We start from the raw sequence: 18,869 nt of genomic DNA, 5'->3' as shown, positions 1-18,869 counted from the left end.
GAATGAGTAAAAGAATGAATGAGTTTAGGTTGAAATGTCCAGTGAGGAGATGGAGAGGTGAATCTACCAAGCCTAAAGACATTGAGTTGAGATTCATCCACAAGATTATGCGACATCCCAGAATTTCAATAAAATAGGAGTGTGATATGTGGAAGGAAGTTCAAGTAAGAGAAATACCGAGAAGTCCAGTGGATTTTTCTCAGCTAATGCCCATAATGAGGATGATTTTGAAAAGGCTGAATGAGAATTCAGAGTGTTTGAGAAGTAACTAAGAAGCAAGAAAATAGAGAAGAAACACAGTTTTTTTGTTGTTGTTTTTTGTTTTTTGTTTTTTTAAAGAAACATGGTTAGGACCCGAAGGTAATAAAGACAATAATAATTTAAAAGATTCATAAGAGTCCTTTAAATAACAGGCTCTTTTACTCTATTTACGTAAGCTTCTGTTTGCAAAACATCGGTCAGCTCAGTGTACCTGGAGCACATCAGTGGTGCTGAGCAAAGTGCGTCCATAGCCGACACTCGGCATGAGGAGGGCAGAGCCCCTGCCATCACAACCTTTGCATGCTGGTGTGCACTGTAGCTTGTAAGCCATCCAGTCTGTCCTCATCCCAGTGTCCCTGGGTTTGAAAAAAGCAACAGGAAACACTACTATTCTCAACTGTATAGAGAATAATAGGGATAATGAACAACAACAACAACAAAAATCCAGCCTTTGTGGTGGGGGATGAGAACTGAATAGGGAGCTGCTTCATTGGGACGGTATTTCTTGAACCAGCCTTTAGCATTTTTTTGTGTGAATTTCTTTAATACATACTGTTTCTGCCTGTTGTCTATATTCTAGACAAGGGCAGTATCTTACTGCCTTTTATCCCAATCACCTAGCCCGGTGCATGATATACGGTTGGTATTAAACAACTTGTTGCTGAATGGATGACCAAACCACTGAAAGAACGAACAGAAAATGCATGAAAACTGTATTGCAAAGAGCACTGAACTCCATTCCAAAATAGTGAATTTCAAACCAAGCTCTGTCTCTTAGCAAGGGAGAATTCACCTCCCGGAGCTTTGGTTATTTTATCCGTAGAGTGAAGATAATAGCACGCACTTTGCAGGGTTGGGAGAGGCAAATAAAATAATGGACATCAACTCCATAAAACATTGAAACGTGGTTATTAGGGATCAGTTTGACCTTTGGTTATGGGAAGCCCCTTATCACCCCTGTTTCATGGCCATCAGACTTGACTCCAAGTAGATGTCAGCTCAGAGAGGACCAGTGAGATCCTTGCCTTCTCTTGTTTTTCCCCATTGAACTGAGAGCACAGAAGCTAACCCATATGTAGAAGCACACACATTGTCAATAAAGTTTTTAATTATTATAAATTACAAATATGCACAACACCATGCTATGTAAGTAGAATTCATCTGAGAAGAATCTGTAGTTTATAGCTCTCATTATTGACCTCCCAAACCATACCAACTCTAGTACCAGGCACTTTATATACGGCATTTTATTTAATTCTTATACTTCTTCAGTTACAATTTTGTTAACATTTCAGTTTCTGAATTTTAAAAAGTAGAACATAATTGGAGTAAGAAAAATGATCGGAAAAACAAAACTTTGAGGGTAATAGTGCAGAAATATAGACTAGAGGGCACTGTAGGATTAAGAAAAAGATTAATGATGAAATCATATCTATCAAGTGTCCTCAGGAAAGATGATCCAGATGTTAAAAGCATTTTGCACAGCACCTGGAACCCAAAGGGCATTAAAGAAAGGGCTGCTAATAGACTATACCAATTTCAGCATTAGAACAAGAATTATATTTATGTACAAACATTGAATGCCTTCCTACGATCTATGAGTCACTCTATGAAGATACTGGGGATTCAAAACATTTTACAACCATTCTCTGTTTTGGGTGTAGATATTTAACTGAAGACATGGGACAACCATTAAAAGATCCCAATAGTGCAGTATAGTGCTTTGTAAGCACATATAAGAGTAGTTGGAATTTGGAATAGGGAGAAATTGCTGTGGGCAGGTGTGTTCTAAGAGTCCACTAAGCCCTGGTGTTTCTCAGACTGGGCTTTGCTAGAAGTTTAAACAGAAGAAGTGGTGCAGTGAGGCACTATAGGCAGAGGAAACAGACCGAGCAAAGATACCATCCAAAAAAGCATTTTCACCCTCGAAGAGGGTTGGCTTTGAACAGTAGAAGTAAATAAAATTTGAGGGTTGGGGTGACTTAACTGTTGTGGCCCTTGAATTAGCCACCTAAGGCAGAATGTTCATTCTGAAAGCAGTAGGAGACAGGGAATATTTTAGAAGAGAGAGTGGCACTGTAAGTACTGATTAAACACTTAACTATATTCCATGCATTGTTCAAGATGCTGGAGATATAGCAGTTAGCAAAATCAGCAGAAACTTCACCATCAATGAATTTGTATTCCAACACAGAGACATAGACAATCTATCAGGGGAGCAGCCACATGAATATTTGGGGGAAGAGTGTTCCAAGCAGAAAGAACTACAGGGGTACCTGGGTGGCTCAGTCAGTTAAGCATCTGACTCTTGATCTCAGCTCAGATCTTGATTTCAGGGTCATGAGTTCAAGACCTGCACTGGGCTTGACACTGGCCATGGAGCCTACTTAAAACAAAACTAAACTAAACAACAGCAAAAAGCTCCAAAAAAAACCCTATAAAGGCTATTAGGAGAGCTTGTGATGCTCCAAAAACAACAGGCCAGTGTGGTCAGAGTACAGAGGAGTTGAGTAGAAGGAGATGAGGTCATGAAGGAAGAAGTGTCTGGATCAGACAGAGCCTTGGGACCGCAGCTAGGAATTTAGATTTTATTTTAAAAGTAATGGGATAATGTGTTGGGCTGGGGCAGAGAGAGTGGCATAATGTGATATATGCATGTAGAAAAATCACTCAGTTGGTGGTGTGGACATTTAAGTATAGGAGGAGCTGTACCTCTCTCTTGGTGAGAGAAAATGGTGGTTGGGGTGCAAGCTGTGGCAGGGAGGTGATGAGAAGCAGGAGGAGTTACGATATATTTTGTTGTGGAGCCAACAGGACTTACAGAGACCTGGATGCAGCCAACAAAGGAAAGGAAGGAATTCAGATGACACCAGGATTTTGTCCTGGCATACCCTTTAGTGAAATGGGAAAAGATGTGGGGAGGGAAATTTCGGTCATGTAAACTTATGATATTTTTAAAACATCTCAGTGTAAAAGTTAGGAGATACTTGGATATGATTGAGGAGTTCAGGGAAGATACTTCAGCTCAAGAGAGACATTTGAAAGTCATTAGCATTAAAAGGACATTTGAAGTCATGGAACAGTGCGAACTTGTTTAGTAAAAGATCATAGAAAGGGAAGAGGGGAGGGAATAGGACAGATCCCTGGGGGAGACAAACAGCCAAAAAGCTGGAAGGAACGATTGAGAAATGTCTCAGGAAGGAGCCAGATGCAGCCGAGAAGGCCAATAGAATGAGGATAGGGAATTTAACATTGGTTCTGTCAAGATAAAGATCTGTGATGACCTTGATAAAAGCCACTACAGTGCAATGATGGGGACACAGACCCACTGGAGTAGGTCAAAGGGAGGGCAATGGGGAGATGAGAAAGTGGAATCTTGTTGAGATGGGGACAGAGAAATAGGATGGTGGCTGAAAGGGAATGAGAGATTAAAGGAGAGGTTGTTTTGTGTTGTGTTCTTTTTAAGATAGATTTTTAGCATATTCATATATGAACAAGAAGGATCCAATATATAAGGAGAACTGGGTGATGTAGAAGAGAAGAAGGCAGTTGTAAGGCTGAAGTCCTTGAGAAAACAAGAGGCGTTGTAATCTAGGACGGAATTGGAGACATTGTCCAAGGTGGGAACAGAGATGCTTCTTGCACACTAGCAGATGGGAAGGCAGAATGTGTAGGTCCAGATGCAGCTGGGTTTGTGGGCTTGAGGTGGAAGGAAGAGGTAGGTCTACTTTGAGTACTTTCTTTATGAGGTATATAGTTCATCAGCTAGAGAGAGATGCTGGAGGTGTTGGGAGAGAAGACAAGGCATAAAACAGATCGCTCGGAGAGTGGGAAAGTAAATTTACTATGGAAGCATAGTTGCATCATTTGGCAGCATCGAGTGCCAGTGTGACATCTGTGGTTGTAATTTTAAAGTGATTCAGTCAACACAACTGTGTGAATTTTTCTTGCAGTGTTCTTGGGATTGAGTCAGTGGATAATCAAGTTCAAGCAGGCCTGGGATTTTACCAAGCAAGATCCAGGGAAGCAAATCAAGAGTCTTTCTAAAGGAGTTGAGGGTTAGAGTGCCAGCCCAAGAAATCTAGGTTGGATACCGATGGACCTGAGGACATGAAGAGGTGATGGGGACATGGTAGTGGGTCACTGAAAGAATGATTGTTGGTGCAGGAACTAGAATTCCGGTCGTCCGGTGGATCACCACACGGATGCTGAAGTTTTTTAAGAATGATGGTAGGGACAGGGGGCGCCTGGGTGGCTCAGTGGGTTAAAGCCTCTGCCTTCGGCTCAGGTCATGATCCCAGGGTCCTGGGATCGAGCCCCACATCGGGCTCTCTGCTCCGCGGAAAGCCTGCTTCCTCTTCTCTCTCTGCCTGCCTCTCTGCCTACTTGTGATCTCTGTCTGTCAAATAAATAAATAAAATCTTAAAAAAAAAATAATGATGGTAAGGACAGCAAGACTGTGAGCCCAAGGCTGTCATCATCAGTGGCTGAAGAGGCATGACCAGGGGGCAGAGGGGGCTAAAAAACACTTCAAGAAACTGGGAGTTTTGAGGGATGAAAGGGAAACAATTTGGGAGGGGAATTGGGGGCGATAAGAAAAATCAGCTTCTACCCTGATGGGTGAAAGGGAAGCAGTGTCCTCCAAAGGAAACCAAGTTTTAGTTAAAATAAAAAGGTGAAGAGACATTCAGAGAAAGTAAGGGACTGAAACATCAAAGAGTTGATGAACTACAGACTGGAGTTTCAGAAAGCAGAGTGAGGAGCTGGGATGGGCTGGGAGCTGGGGTGTAGCACCCGCTAAGTCTTGCAGGAAGCACTCTGTCCATTGCTCTACCCAGACTCACTCACTTTGTATGTTAGGAGCCATATAGAAAATTTGGGAATGTGCTTCCTGCTCAGAAAATTGGAGGCTACTTCTTATAAAGGTGAAAGAAGTCAAAGGGTTATATGAGGCATGTGGGGATTGGTCTTGCGAGTCAGAGCATGAGCTGATGAGAGATCTCAGGTGCCCCTTCTCAGTAACAACATTCTGAAGCCACAGAATGTCATGTAAAGATTATTAAGATTATTGGACATGAAGTTGAGCGGTCCAGTGATCTTACCAATTACTCACTATTGGATCTTGGCACCATTTACTCCCTATTTGACCATGGGCAAGTCCCCATCTGGGTGGGTCTCAATTTCTTCATCTATAAAAACAACCAAAAGATAAATGAGGATAAATGATGTCATGAATATGAAAGCACTTAACAAATTGCAAGTGTTGAGTGTGACCGTTTTTGTTGAGAACAGCATCGTGCTTGAAGAAGACTATTTTGACAATAGTGTGCATAATGAGTTAAGACGAAGCAAGACTAAGTGCATGAGAGTTTGAAAATATTAAAATAGCCCAAGAATGGGAACACTTGGGTGGCTCAGTCGGTTAAGTGTCTGACTCTTGATTTTGGCTCAGGTCATGATCTCAAGGTCGTGAGATCCAGCCTAGCGTTGGGTTCCATGCTGAATGCAGAGCCTACTTAAGATTCTCTCTCCCTCTCCCTCTGTCCATCCCCAGCAGCTCATGCTCTCTCCCTCTCTAAAAGAAGTAAATTGATTAATTAAATTGAAAAAATAGCCCAATCATGGTGAGTGAGAATCTGAGCTAGGGTGGTGACTACAGCAATCAAAGAAGTTCAGGACAACTTTAGGTTTATGATTAAATGATTATGATTTAGTTAGGATTTGGTACAAACATGATCTCTCAAATATTTTGATGGGGGGGCATGACTGGGCTGGAGCACTGTATGCTGCTGGATGGTGTGTGTCCAGTGTAGACTACAGAAAAAATGGTCACCCAGGAGAAAGACTTGGCTAACTGAGCTGTGAATTCAGCCCACTTGCCAACACAGCTTGATGCCAGTGACTACGAAGGACCAGCTTCGGGGGCAAGCCGAGTGGGGGTAAAGGGTTTAGGAGGCAGACTTAGGTTCAAATACCAGCTCTATCAGTGACCTTGGGCACTTTATTTCCTTATCTGTAAAAATAGGGACTTGTGAAAATTAAATAACTGTGACTATATACGTCAAGAATGTAGCCCAGAGTTCAGAAGTTAATAAGATCTCTATCATAATGACTGTGATTATTATTCTTAGGTCTTGAAACTATCCAGGAGCCAATGAAGCATATTGTCTCAGTTGGTATGGCACAGTGAGGGGCTATGTCTAGAGAGGGATTCAAATTATGAATGATGGAGTCAGAAATGACCCCAAACCAAAGCTGGGATATACCTAACCTTCAACTCTGATGAGGCAAAGACACATCCCTTCTTCTTGCACAGTTAATTTCTTAGTTCTAACTTTATTGTTCCCTGTCTTTCCCCGTGGCTTTGCTCAGTCTTTGGGGACAAAACCCAGACATATTTCTCATATTTTTGCTCAATGGTGGCTTTCAGAAGCCAACCACTTGTGGCTTGTGGGGGACACTTGTCCTGTGATTGCAATGACTGCCCATGTTTGATGGAAGCAAAGTGGCTAAAAGCAGTCTCTTTGGATGAATTGTTAAAGCCACGCAGGCCATGTGAGTGCCAAACAGAGACCAACAGCGTGAAAAGGGGAACTCAAAATGTAACCCCCTCCCAACTGCAAGACACAAGGAGGGAGAGCCAGGCAGCCCCTCCAACAACATTATGAACAAGAAGGAGTTTGTATGCTAAGTTCCTTTCTCTCAAAAGCCTAACTCTGTACATGGTGGCTCCTCCAACAATATTTGTTGATTTAAAAAAAATTAATGAGGAGTGGGGTGGAGCAGAAAGGAACAAAATATTCTGAGCTTCTAATGGAAACAGAAACACAGGCACTGTGTATTCACAAAAATGTGACCATAGGGGTCAAGCTTGAAGGAATAAGACCAGTTCTTGTGTTGGACTGAGGAAACCCGTCTCACTACCTTCTAGAACTTCACATCATTCGATCATAAGTGAAACTGGACGTCGTGGTTTCTCTTTAATACCCCAGGGAAGGATACATTAAACAAATAATACTCTTTGGACAGTATCTCAGTCAGAAGGATGAAGAAGTTACGCTGGGGTATCAAATAGTGACAAAAATCTCATTGGCTTCCTACAGCAATGGCCTATTTCTTGCAACACAAAGTCCGCAGTGGTCCTCGCGTCCTTCTGGGCACCTGTCCTCCAGATGCTGGCACATGATTCTAGGCTGCTTCCAATGTGTGTGGCTTCTCCTTTATCAACATCCGCTACTGTGACCGTTGTGGTGGGCTGGGGCAGGGTGGAAGGAGGGCTTGGAGAGCTGAGAAGTAGACATTCATGAGCCCATGACCAACTTCAAGTGTGAGGAAGTGATTCTTCTCATCTGCCTGGAGTGGAGGAGATGGCGACTACTGAGCAGTAGTGATGGCCGCCACCGGCAGTTCCTCAAGCCACCCAAGTGACCAGCTCTCACCGGGTGTTCTTTGTATTACCCCTTTAAGGAAAACCAAAGGAGTACTTTGGATTTGCAATTCCCAAAATCCTCAAAACCTTTCCAGACTCCCCACTCAACATGGCCTCTGAACTTTCAAATGTATAGTTTGTAAAGAAAACTTTTTTTGGAGTATGAAATAAGAGAATCTTGTATTACTTAAGATGCAGTGTCCCCCTACCTGGAAATTTACCTGTTAGCCCTGTACCAAGTTTTGGGATGTGGGCTGGCCCTCAAAGGCAAGTTTCTGTTAAAATAAAGGACCTTTTGCATACCTGTAGCTAAACCTGCCTGAATGGGATAAAAATAGTCCTAGACTAGTCCCCTTGAAAATATACAGAGAAAGCATTATTTAGAAGAAGTCTGGCCTACTTTTGAGGTCTTTCATTATGAGCCACATTAAGTAACAGCTGAAAAGTTACTGAGTTTTTCCAGTGTCCATTTTACTGTGGTGAGTGCTTTGTGTGCAGGTCTCACTTAAATTTCACAACACCCTAAGAGATACACTTTTTTTAAAAAAATTGTATTAAAATATAATATATTAATAGCCCCAAGGGTACAGGTCTGTGAATCGCCAGGTTTACACACTTCACAGCGCTTACCATAGCCCATACGAGAGATATACTTTTATCATCCTGATTTTACACATGAGGAGACAAGCTTGGAGAGGTCACTTAACTCTTCCAGATCTTCACAGAGCAAAGTTTGGACCCAGACCATCTGACTCCAGAGCCTTCACTCTTAACCATTACCCTAGACTGACTGTCATCTCCTCTGAAAATAAGTCTTAAGGGAAATGGAGTGAATATTGCAGTCTGCATATGAACAAGCATTCTGGAAACCCTGGCCATCAGGGTTCTTGTGTAGCCACTCAGTCCTGGAGAACTGCCGGGCAGTTATCCCCAGCCCGGACATCCAGACTGTGTTCCCAGACACCAGGTGTGTGGATGGAATCCTCTTCCCTGAGCCTTTCACTAACAAAGCCCTCTGTGTGTTTCTTGTGTCTTCCAGTTGACGGTCCTCCAATGGAACCCTCACAGTTTGTTTCAGTTGTCCCTAAATATCCAGACAAGATGGGATTCGATGAGGTAGGAAAGGTGTCTGTGTGTGCATGTGCACGTATGTGCATGTATGTGGCATGCTTACATGTTTGTATTGGAGGGCAAGCCAGATCCTACATCTGAGAGCCAGCGAAACTGGCTTGGTGGCTGAAAAGGCACCAAGGTCTTGGGAAAACCTCTCAGTTTGTGACGTGTCTCAGCTTGCTCATCTTAAAAAAGGAGCATTTGGGGGTGCCTGGCCAGGTCAGTCAGTGTAGTATGCAACTCTTGGACTCAAGAAGTCATGAGTTCAAGCCTCACGCTGGGTGCGGAGCCTACTTAAAATTAAAAAAAAATAAACAAATAAAGATAAAAAATGAAAAAAGAGAATCACATGCTCCTGAAACTAATGTAATATTGTGTGTCAGCGATACTCAAACAAAAAAACTTTTTTTAAAAAGGAGCATCATGGTGAAAATGAATTAGTCATTGGGTTGGAAAGAAGTTACTATTTAATCAAGAGCAAATTTTATATTTTCTAGGAGCAGATACCGCTATATTTTGTGAACCTTTCTATCAAGATTCAAGGGTAAAGAGGATAATGTTTTAAGTATTCGAAGACCTTAACTTTATTCTGAGTGCATAGAAACCATTCTGGCACAGTCTGTGTTTTGTTTTCTCTGTGCTGTTCTTCCATGGAAAAAGGTTGAAGGCAGGACTGAGAGGGAAAGGAAAAAGAGAAAAAAAGAAATTTGTTGTGAAATTCCTCCTTTTAGTGGGTAAGAACTTCATAACACCCCAAGGGCCATATTTATTGTACAGTTTTGATTGCATGAAGAAGGAAGCAGGAGTATAAAGAGATACCTCTCTTGGGAACACACACTACAGCTACTTGCGAGTACCCCAAGTGTGACTCCCAAGTCACTGAATCCTTTGTGGGTCCCTTCGGTCATGTAGCTGCAGATCATATCCAAGCCTTTGGTGATCTAGAGGGTAGGACAGTGCCTCAGGAATCCGCAAACTGAGATAGAATTTTTCCATGGATTCTGGGTATGGTTGTAGGCCTGGCTTTGTGCTGTGTGTTCCCACCATCGCTCCAGTCAAAGAAAAAGCCTTGTTTATCGCTCTTTGCTGGGTCACACATGTCCCCAGGTACAGCCATCTAAAAGCTGCTGGGAGGAACACTGGTAATTCTTGTATAAAATTGTCGTGAATCTGGGCTTCAGGAATGGGAAAGAATATTTCCTGAATATTAAATGGAAAGAGTTAGCAGCTATGATGCTGTTTCCATGGAGGGTAGGATGAGAAGAGATGATTTTAAGAGATAATTTTTTAAAACAATCGGGGCTGCAGAGAGGTGTGGCCGCCATCACGCACTGGACCAGCTTCCGCGTCTCACTAGAGCTGTCCTTCCCGGCAACCCTCGTCAGCCCTCCGTTCTCCAGGTGAAAGGACCCAGGTGTCTCTACATAGATTCATTTTTCTATTTAGACACATTCCTCTAAAAATAAATAAATTAATTAAATAAACACATTCCTCAGAGGAGCAAGCCAAGGGAAATCAAATGGGACAAAACTGGGATCTTCTAGCTCTGGTCTTCCATTTGGACGGGGCTGTAAGGACTGGGTCCCTGCTGGAAGTCTTTGGAAAATGCCAACTCTAGGAGGTGCTGCGGGTGTAAGAACAGAGATAACATGGTGGAGAAGGGGGATTTTCATGGGCTTTTTTCATTCTCCGAGTACTCCATGACCTTGGTGGTGGTGTCTGGGCTGCATTTGGCTCTGTGGTTCTTTCTCTGTTTGCTATCCACAAAGTATGAGCAAGCCGTCTGTGTTTCTCCTTCATGGCTACAATTTTTACTGCGCTTGTCCTGGCAAAAGCTGGGACTGAATTATTATTTACTAAAGTCTTCCCAGACTAGAGGGCTCTGGTTTGAGGGGACTTTTTGTTGTATTTCTGTTCATTTTTTTGTTAGGGTTTGTTTTTGTTCTCCTGGAGTGACCTCGGGCAGCTCCATGCACACACGGGAGGAAATGCCCCTTCCTTTCCGTATCTTTTAAAATTGTGGGATGAAACATGGCCCATCACACTGTGATCCTAAACAGGAAGAACATGAAATGTAAAAGAACACAACCATTAAGTTATGAGGTCCCAAGTTACAAGGCAAGTAGAGTCACCACAGAAATTATGTTAAAAATAAATACTCAGTTAAGTAATCAAGAGAAGTAATGAAATCAACTCAGTTAGGTCATCAGAGAAGTAATGAAATCATGATGCCCCAAATTCACTTTGCCCTAAATCAGAGGATAATTTCTTTAAAGAGGACATCTTGTTCTCCCATCAGTTTCTTGGCCCAGAGCTATATAAATGGATGGAAGTGAGAATATTTTAGAAGGATGGGTTGAAATTTTAGTGTAGCTTTTGATCCAGTAAAACATAGAACATATTGATGGTTATGCTCAGAATAAGTGAACCAAAGCTTCATCCCCAGTACCCAGGATGGTTACAAGACATAGTTTCTTTTTTGTTCTGGGCTTGACATAAAGCAAGCTTTGTCTAAACCACATGGCATAGGCATTTTAATCTGTGTTGTTCTTGTGAGGTGAGGTGGTTCAACTCTCCCTTTTACAAACAAGGGAACTGGACCGTGAAGCATCCAATGTCTTCCTCAAAGTGATCTGGGTCGTTAAGTCAGGATGAAGCCAGTGCCATCCCACTTATTCCTGTAGGGTCTCCTTTTCTATGCTACAGACTATGTGTCATCAGTATTTCTTGCCGGCAGCTGAAATCTCCTACTCTTAGAGGCCAAGTTTAATGCTCAGAGTGAGTTTGTCATTGTTTGTAGCAAAAAGACCTTGGGAATACACATATTTACCTATAAGAGCATTCATGAGTCTTGAGGTATTTCCATGGCTCCTTAAATCTGAGAATAGTCAGGACCATCTCGCTACCCATAATTCCTTGCTGTGGTTTCATGATATGTATGTATTTCAGGCAGCCATCAGGAACATAGGGGCTAAGATGAGAGGCTACAGATGAACCCAGCCCTCATGGGAAAGGAATCTGGAAGCATATTTTGGAGACTTCATGGATGAGTATGATGTGGAGATGACGCCTTTCCATTTCTCTGTTCCGTCAAAGGGCTGCCTTTAAGAGTAGAGCCCCTTCTCTTTACTTCTTTCCAAAAAATCCCCTTGTCTCTAGGGGAGTTGAATAATTCTGGCAAGGAATCTCCCAACATGAAGATCTTGATAATTCTGTTTGAATCCTTTGGAAATGCAAGGAATGTGTTAAGACTAGATTTTTCTCATTCTTCGAATGACTTGAAATTTATTACAATGGATATGAGATCTAAGAATAGCTAATATTGAGAACCCATGAGATAGGACCAGGATCATCCCAGTTTCACAGATGAGGAAACTGAGGCATGGGAACTGGGCCAAGGAAAATACTTAGTAAATAACAGTCAGGATGTGGACTTGGGGCTGCTAATAAGTCTAACCACGTGCCCGACTGCCTCCTACCTCTGAGTCTTCTGTTTGGGGTTTAATTCACGCTTGGCCTCCTCAAGAGTAACTTTGTGAACTTTCCTATCTCAAGAACAGGGCAAACTTGTCCACCAACAGGCATCAGAGAAACAAAGAGAGGGTGAAGTCACTGCAGGTGGTTCAATTTTGAAAGTCATTCTGTTTGGATTAATATCATTTGACTTGATATGAAATGTAAACAGATCTTCACCACGGTTTTCCTTTTTTTTTTTTTTTTTTCCCCGCTCTTTCTTCTAACTAACTTTGGTCCTTACATTTACTTAACTTTTCAAACAGCCTAAAGGAAGACTTGAATAATCTGTGTTTCTTTTCCTTTTTCCTCCCTGTGTTAGATTTTCATGATCAACCTCAAGCGCAGAAAGGACAGGCGGGACCGGATGTTACGCACCCTGTACGAGCAAGAGATTGAGGTCAAGATTGTCGAGGCTGTGGATGGAAAGTGGGTTGGGTTTTTTCTTGAATTGCAGTTGTGGTTGGAGTGGGAAGGTGCCCTCTCTGACAGAGGGTTAGTGCTCGGCGGGAGGAATCTAGAGACATTAGAAGACATACTATTCTAACCGCCACACGCAGTCTACTTTGGGAAAAGCGTTATGAATGAGAGCAGCATTTAAATTAATTTCACCAGGTAGAGTAGGCCTGCAATCCAGTCATCATCCAGCGAACTCTGGTCTTCATTATGCTGAAGGCTTGCAACGGAAGTGATTTCCTCCTTTCTCTGGGGTTTTCACAATGGTTGTGGTGGTTTCCAGCTTCATATAATATATTGGAAGGAATGCATTTAGAGTTGCATTCAGAGCCTGATTTAGACCAAAGTTGCCAAACCTGGGGCACCTGAGGCGAGTAAATGGGGAGGAGAATAAATGCGGGAACATGCACAATGATCTATATGTCCTGTTGTGTGAGACCTTGCCAGAGCCTGCCTGGGTTGATCACGTTTCCCAAGAATATGGCAGGAAATTCACAAAGGGAACTTGGTTGAATTCATTCAAGAGTTTTGCTATGGCTGTTGTTTATTATCTCATTTTCCTTTGCCCTTTTATTTGACACTTTATTTCAAGGCGTCGATTTTTGCAAAACCTGCAGTTCCATGTTTTATGTAAGTTTGGAATACGAATGGCTCTAAGGAATATGGCTAGAAGCTATTGTGAAGTGTCTTATGACTTTGGGAAAATTTAATTTCTCAAAATGTGGCCTGGACACCCATGTCAGAGTCTCCAGGGTTAAGCAGATTCCTGGGTCCCTGCCTAGGGCTGCTGAATCCTGATCTCTAGGGCTAGGACTGAGAATCTGCATTTAAGAAGCCTCATATTCTTAGGTAAGGTTGATTCTTAGGTAAGGTTGCCACTCAGTTAAAATATAAAATATAGGACACTCAGTTAAATTTGTCCCAAACATTGCATGGGCTTACTTACACTAAGAAATTACTCATTGTTTATGTGGGATTTAAATTTGACAGGATGTTCCATGTTTTTCTTGCTAAATCTGGCAGCCCTGTTCTTTGGTGCACTGGAGTTGGGGAACCACTTCTTCAAATACTTAAGAGCCCAAATTTTATTTATAGGCCACGTGGACCAAGGGAAGTGAGTTGAATTATGAGAGTTCTTTATTTGTTCCTCATTCAAGTCTCTTGTCGGAGATACAATACTATGAAATTTTTGACATTCTGTTCCTCGTTATTGCCTTCTTGTGTTAAAAAGATACCTTCTACTCTACCACTTTAATTCTCTTGTTTCTTTTACTATATATATTTTTAGTTATTTTCTCAGGGACTGCCATGGAGATTACAATTAACATTTCAATGTATAGCAATCTAGTTTATATTGATGCAAACTTCCTAGAAGAAAACATAGGGGGTAAGGTCCTCACATTAGTTGTGCCAATTTTTTTTTTTTGGATTTGACCCCAAAAGCAAAAATAAACAAGTGGGACTATATAGTAAATTAGTAATTACTATACAGTAAGTAATTACTATATAGTAAATATAGTAATTATCTACAAAATGAAAAGGCAACCTACCTAATAGGAGAAAATATTTGCAAAGCATATACCTGATAAGGCATTAATTTCCACAATATATAAAGACTCATATAACTCAATAGTATAAACAAAAAACCCAAATAATTTTATTTCAAAAATGGGCAAAGGTTCTAAGTAGACATTTTTCTAAAGAAGACATGCTGGTGGTCAACAGGTACATTAAAAGGTACTCAACATCACTAATTATCAGGGGAATGCAAATCAGAACCACAATGAGATATCACCTCATACTTGTTAGAATGGCCATTATCAAAAAGACGAGAAATAGCAAGTGTTGACAAAGATGTAACAAGAAGGGAACACTAATGTATTGTTGGTAGGAATGCAAACTGGTGCAGCCACTATGGGAAACAGTATGGAGGTTCCTCAAAAAATTAAAACTAGAAATACTATATGACCCAGCAGCTCCACTTTTGGGTATTTATTCAAAGAAAATGAAAAATCAACCTAGGAAAAAAAAACCAACCCATATATGTATCCCCATGTTCATTGCAACATTATTTACAAAAGGAACCTAAGAGTTCTATCAGTGGATGAATGGATTAGAAAGGTGTGGAGTATGTAAATATATACAAGAAAATATTATTCGTCCATTAACGAAGTCCTGCCATTTGTAAGAACAAAGATGGCTTTTGAGAACATTATGCTAAGTGAAATAAATCAGACAGAAAAAGACAGATACCATATGGTCTCATTTTTATGTGGAATCTAAAGAGGAAAAAAAGCCCATATTCACAGATACAGAGGACAGAGGTGATTGCAAGAGGCAGGGTTGGAAGGTGGGTAACATGGGTGAAAGGGATGAAAATGTACAAACTTCCAGTTGTGAAATAGATAAGTCTTGGGGCTGTCATGTACCACATGGTGACCATAGCTAACAATATGCATTGCATATGTATGAATGTTGCTAAGAGAGTAGATCTTAAAAATTGTCATCATAAGAAAAAATTTTGTCACTAGGTGAGGGGATGGACGTTAACTAAACTTAGTGTGGTGATCATTTCATAGTATGCACAAATATCAAGTCATTATGGTGTATACCTGACACTAATATAATAAGTCAATTATATCTTGATTAAAAAAACAACTGAATTTCAGTGGTCTACAGAAGCTTAGCTTCCATACTGCTTCATTCTTTTCACCATCCTTTGTTCTATTGTTGCCAAACAAATGACTTCTTTCTATATTAAAAGCCTTATAACAGAGCCTTACCATTTTTGCTTTATGCAGCTATAATTTAAATCAGAAAATTTAAAGAGAAAAAAAGATTTATCAGTGAAAAACATTAAACTGTCATTTATATTTACCTATGTGGTTACATGACCCTGTGCTCTTTATTTCTTTAATATGGCTTTAGGTTGCTCTCTAATTTCCTTTCATACCAGCCTTAGAACTCCCTTTGGCATTTCTTGTAGAGCAGATCTGCTAGTGACAAACCCTCAGCTTTTGTTTATGTGGAAATAATTTAATTTCTCCTTTATTTTTAAAGGATAGTCGGACTAGATATAGAATTTTGGGTTGACAGTCTTTTTCAAGTAGCACTTTGAATATGTTGGCTTCCTGCCTTCTGGCCTCCATGGTTTCTGAGAATCAGCTATTAATCTTGTTGCGAATACTTTATATGTAGTGAGTCACTTCTCTTTCTGCTCACAAGATTGTCTCTTTTTGTTCTTAAGTTAAAAAAGAAAATTAGGTCCAAAGAAAGGACACGCACATGTTCACAGTTCTTCCTGTCCTCATCCCCTCCAGTATTTAATGCTATTAGCCACTTGTCCTTCCTAGGAAAATACCTTTTCAAACTGTCCAAAAAATGGTGATACTTAGAACTTTGTTGGCAATTGTGAGGGATATACCAGGTATAAGACCTCATTGTATCCTTCCCTGAGGAATGATGGGAAACCTGAGAAGTCTTCCTCAATGTGCAGAAGGGCTCTGAGGAACATCCAGAACTCTCTCTTTCTGGCTTCTGTAGTGGGGACATCTCAACTGTTAATTTTCAGCCATGTTCTGTGTCACGCAGAGCACTCAACACAAGCCAGCTGAAGGCCCTGAATATTGAAATGCTGCCCGGATATCGAGATCCCTACTCCTCTAGGCCTCTCACCAGGGGTGAAATCGGCTGCTTTCTCAGCCACTACTCTGTCTGGAAAGAGGTAAATAGTGCTTGATTTAGACAGGCAGTTGTGTAATGAGGAAGAAGGAAAGTGGGACTTTGTAGGTGAATTAGGGCCAGATATAAAGTGGACCCATTCTGTTCTGGAAGTATACTTGGAAGTTTCTGTTGCCTCATGTCTCCCTCTGACACAAGGCAAGTGACAAACAAAGAGAAGGGGACTTGTTGCCACTTGGGATGATGACAGGGGAAGACACGCATATTCAAGAGGCCAGACTCCTTTTGGTGTATCCTTGTCCGTAGTAGGAATGCCTTGTATTGTGTGTATCTAGCATGTCATCATTGATTAAATGATTTCGTACAAGAAGGCACACAGAAATCATATGAAGTCAATCAGGACACATGGGCCCATTTTATCCAAGAGAAAATAATTAAATATCTTGTCTATATAAGAAGTGGCAAAGACAGGACGTGAACTCATGGCTTGGAGGAAGGTATGTGAGTGTGGGCCTCCTGATTAAGGGTCAGTTCCCACAAGAAAAGAGAAAGTCCCTAAAGAAGGGCCCCTTGAATGCCTTCCCTCTTTGAATGACCCAGTCTATGCCAATCTTTTTTTTTCTTTAAACTTTAAGTGAAATGTAATAGATAAATACAAAATTAAATAGATCGTAAAATATAGGCCAATGAAATTTCACAAATGGGATAACAATACAGCCATGTCAACCAGCACCCTGGTCAAGAAACAGGTTACCAACACCCCAAAAGCACATCTTCCATATTTCTTTCTAGGGAAACAGTCCCCAAGGGTAATTGCCGTCTTGACTTCTAACAGCCCAAAATAGTTTTGTCTACTTTTGTACTTCCATTTATACGAATGGAACCGCAGGGTGTTGAGGTACACCCTCCCAGGACCGCAGTTGGGAGGTTTATCTTATAATATTGCATTTGATTATAGATCGTACATCCTCACTGGGGAAAGCAGACCCCAGTTTATTTATCCAGTCTACCTCTGATGGCATTTGCTTAGATTCCAGTAATGAGCTATTACCTACTCTGCTTCTGTCTTCTCGACATTTTAATATGTATTTACCTTAATAAAAAATAGGCACTGGACTTCTCATGAGATCTCTTCCCACTGATGACCTCTACAGGTGATTGACCGAGAGCTGGAGAAGACCCTGGTTATTGAAGATGATGTGCGCTTCGAGCATCAGTTCAAGAAGAAACTGATGAAGCTGATGGATGACATTGACCGGGCTCAGCTGGATTGGGAACTGATGTGAGTGACAAGACAAGCTTATCCCAGACACTGAGAGGATTCCGACCTGTTCAAGGGGCAGCAAGCCCCGCCTCCCCAACTGATGGGAGACACAGCTCCCGCTTCCATTTCCTGACTTTCTCTCCACAGATGTTCCCACAAACAGGAAGTGAGTGGACAGTAGCCCCCCATTTCTGGATCTGTGTACTCTGTGGGCTGAGAAAGAAACTGTGGGAAATTCTTTGGGAGACCCAGAGTCTGCCTGCTGGTCAGGGGTCTTCAGACTGAGCGCTCGTGTAGAAGCGCAGCAGAACCTCCCCCGCCCCCCCACAGTGAGGTAGCAGTGCCTGGGGAGGTGGGAAGAGAGAGGGGGAGGCATTCATTCAAGGCCAAGAGTCCTGTGTCACACTTGAGAGCAGGTTTCCTGTGTCGCCTCTGACAGTCTGGGGGCTGAAGGTCAGCGGAGAGCGCCTCTCTTGGGAAGGGAAGTGTGCAAACAGTAAGAACACTGAGCTGGGTTCGGTGGAGGGTCAGAGCTCGTCATGGGAAAACCAGGCTTCCCAAGGCAATGCTGGTTCTGAATTGACACTTACTGATGCTCTGAGAGCTGTCTCTGGGACCTAGGCCTCTCTCTTTCCCTCACGCTCCCTCGCGCCCTTCCGCCCTCTCTCTCTCTCTCTCTCTCTCTCCATCTCCCATCTCCCCCTCTCTTCCTCGCCTCTCTCTGTCTCTCCCTCCCTCTCTCTCTCTTTCTCTTTAAACCGAATGACATTTTGTACTTCTCTCCAGTGAGGCAGAAAGTTCCCGAGCATTATGTACGCTTCCCAGCTGTGTGTCAAAGGCAATTTCATCAAAGCAGAGCCTGTTCCTTTGGAGTGGCTGCAGCAGGCAAGCGGTCCCCGCTCCTCCCATCCTCGGAGGGAAACGGAGCTATGGGCCCAAGTGAAATACTTGGTCTCTCAGAAAACGTACCATTCTGAGCCCAAACGAAACCTAGCAGTGACTCAACTAACCCATGGGGAATAGACCCAGATGTCAGCCGTGTGATTAGATTCTGCGCTGTCCCTTAGGATCCTTGTCTGTTCCTGTAATCCTCCAGAAGGCCCCGCACCTCGGTCTGAGTCTCTAGCTCTGCCGCCTGCGGCTGCTCCTCAC

At 42.1% G+C, this 18,869-nt stretch overlaps 1 protein-coding gene across 2 annotated transcripts in view; it reads left to right on the top strand.

The window, feature by feature from the left end:
• The window catches only part of COLGALT2 (collagen beta(1-O)galactosyltransferase 2), a 102,782-nt gene that overhangs the window by 76,746 nt on the left and 7,167 nt on the right, over positions 1 to 18,869 (top strand). For both annotated transcript variants that reach the window (XM_032318752.1, XM_032318751.1), the window contains 4 exons: positions 8,730 to 8,806; positions 12,639 to 12,745; positions 16,364 to 16,496; positions 17,608 to 17,735. In XM_032318752.1, the coding sequence (XP_032174643.1) occupies positions 8,730 to 8,806; positions 12,639 to 12,745; positions 16,364 to 16,496; positions 17,608 to 17,735 (445 nt within the window). The remainder of the gene's footprint in view (positions 1 to 8,729; positions 8,807 to 12,638; positions 12,746 to 16,363; positions 16,497 to 17,607; positions 17,736 to 18,869) is intronic.

This window comes from Mustela erminea, chromosome 17 (assembly GCF_009829155.1).
Source record: "Mustela erminea isolate mMusErm1 chromosome 17, mMusErm1.Pri, whole genome shotgun sequence".
NCBI classification, from domain to species: Eukaryota; Metazoa; Chordata; class Mammalia; order Carnivora; family Mustelidae; genus Mustela; species Mustela erminea.
This window is presented reverse-complemented; position numbering and strand designations above follow the sequence as displayed.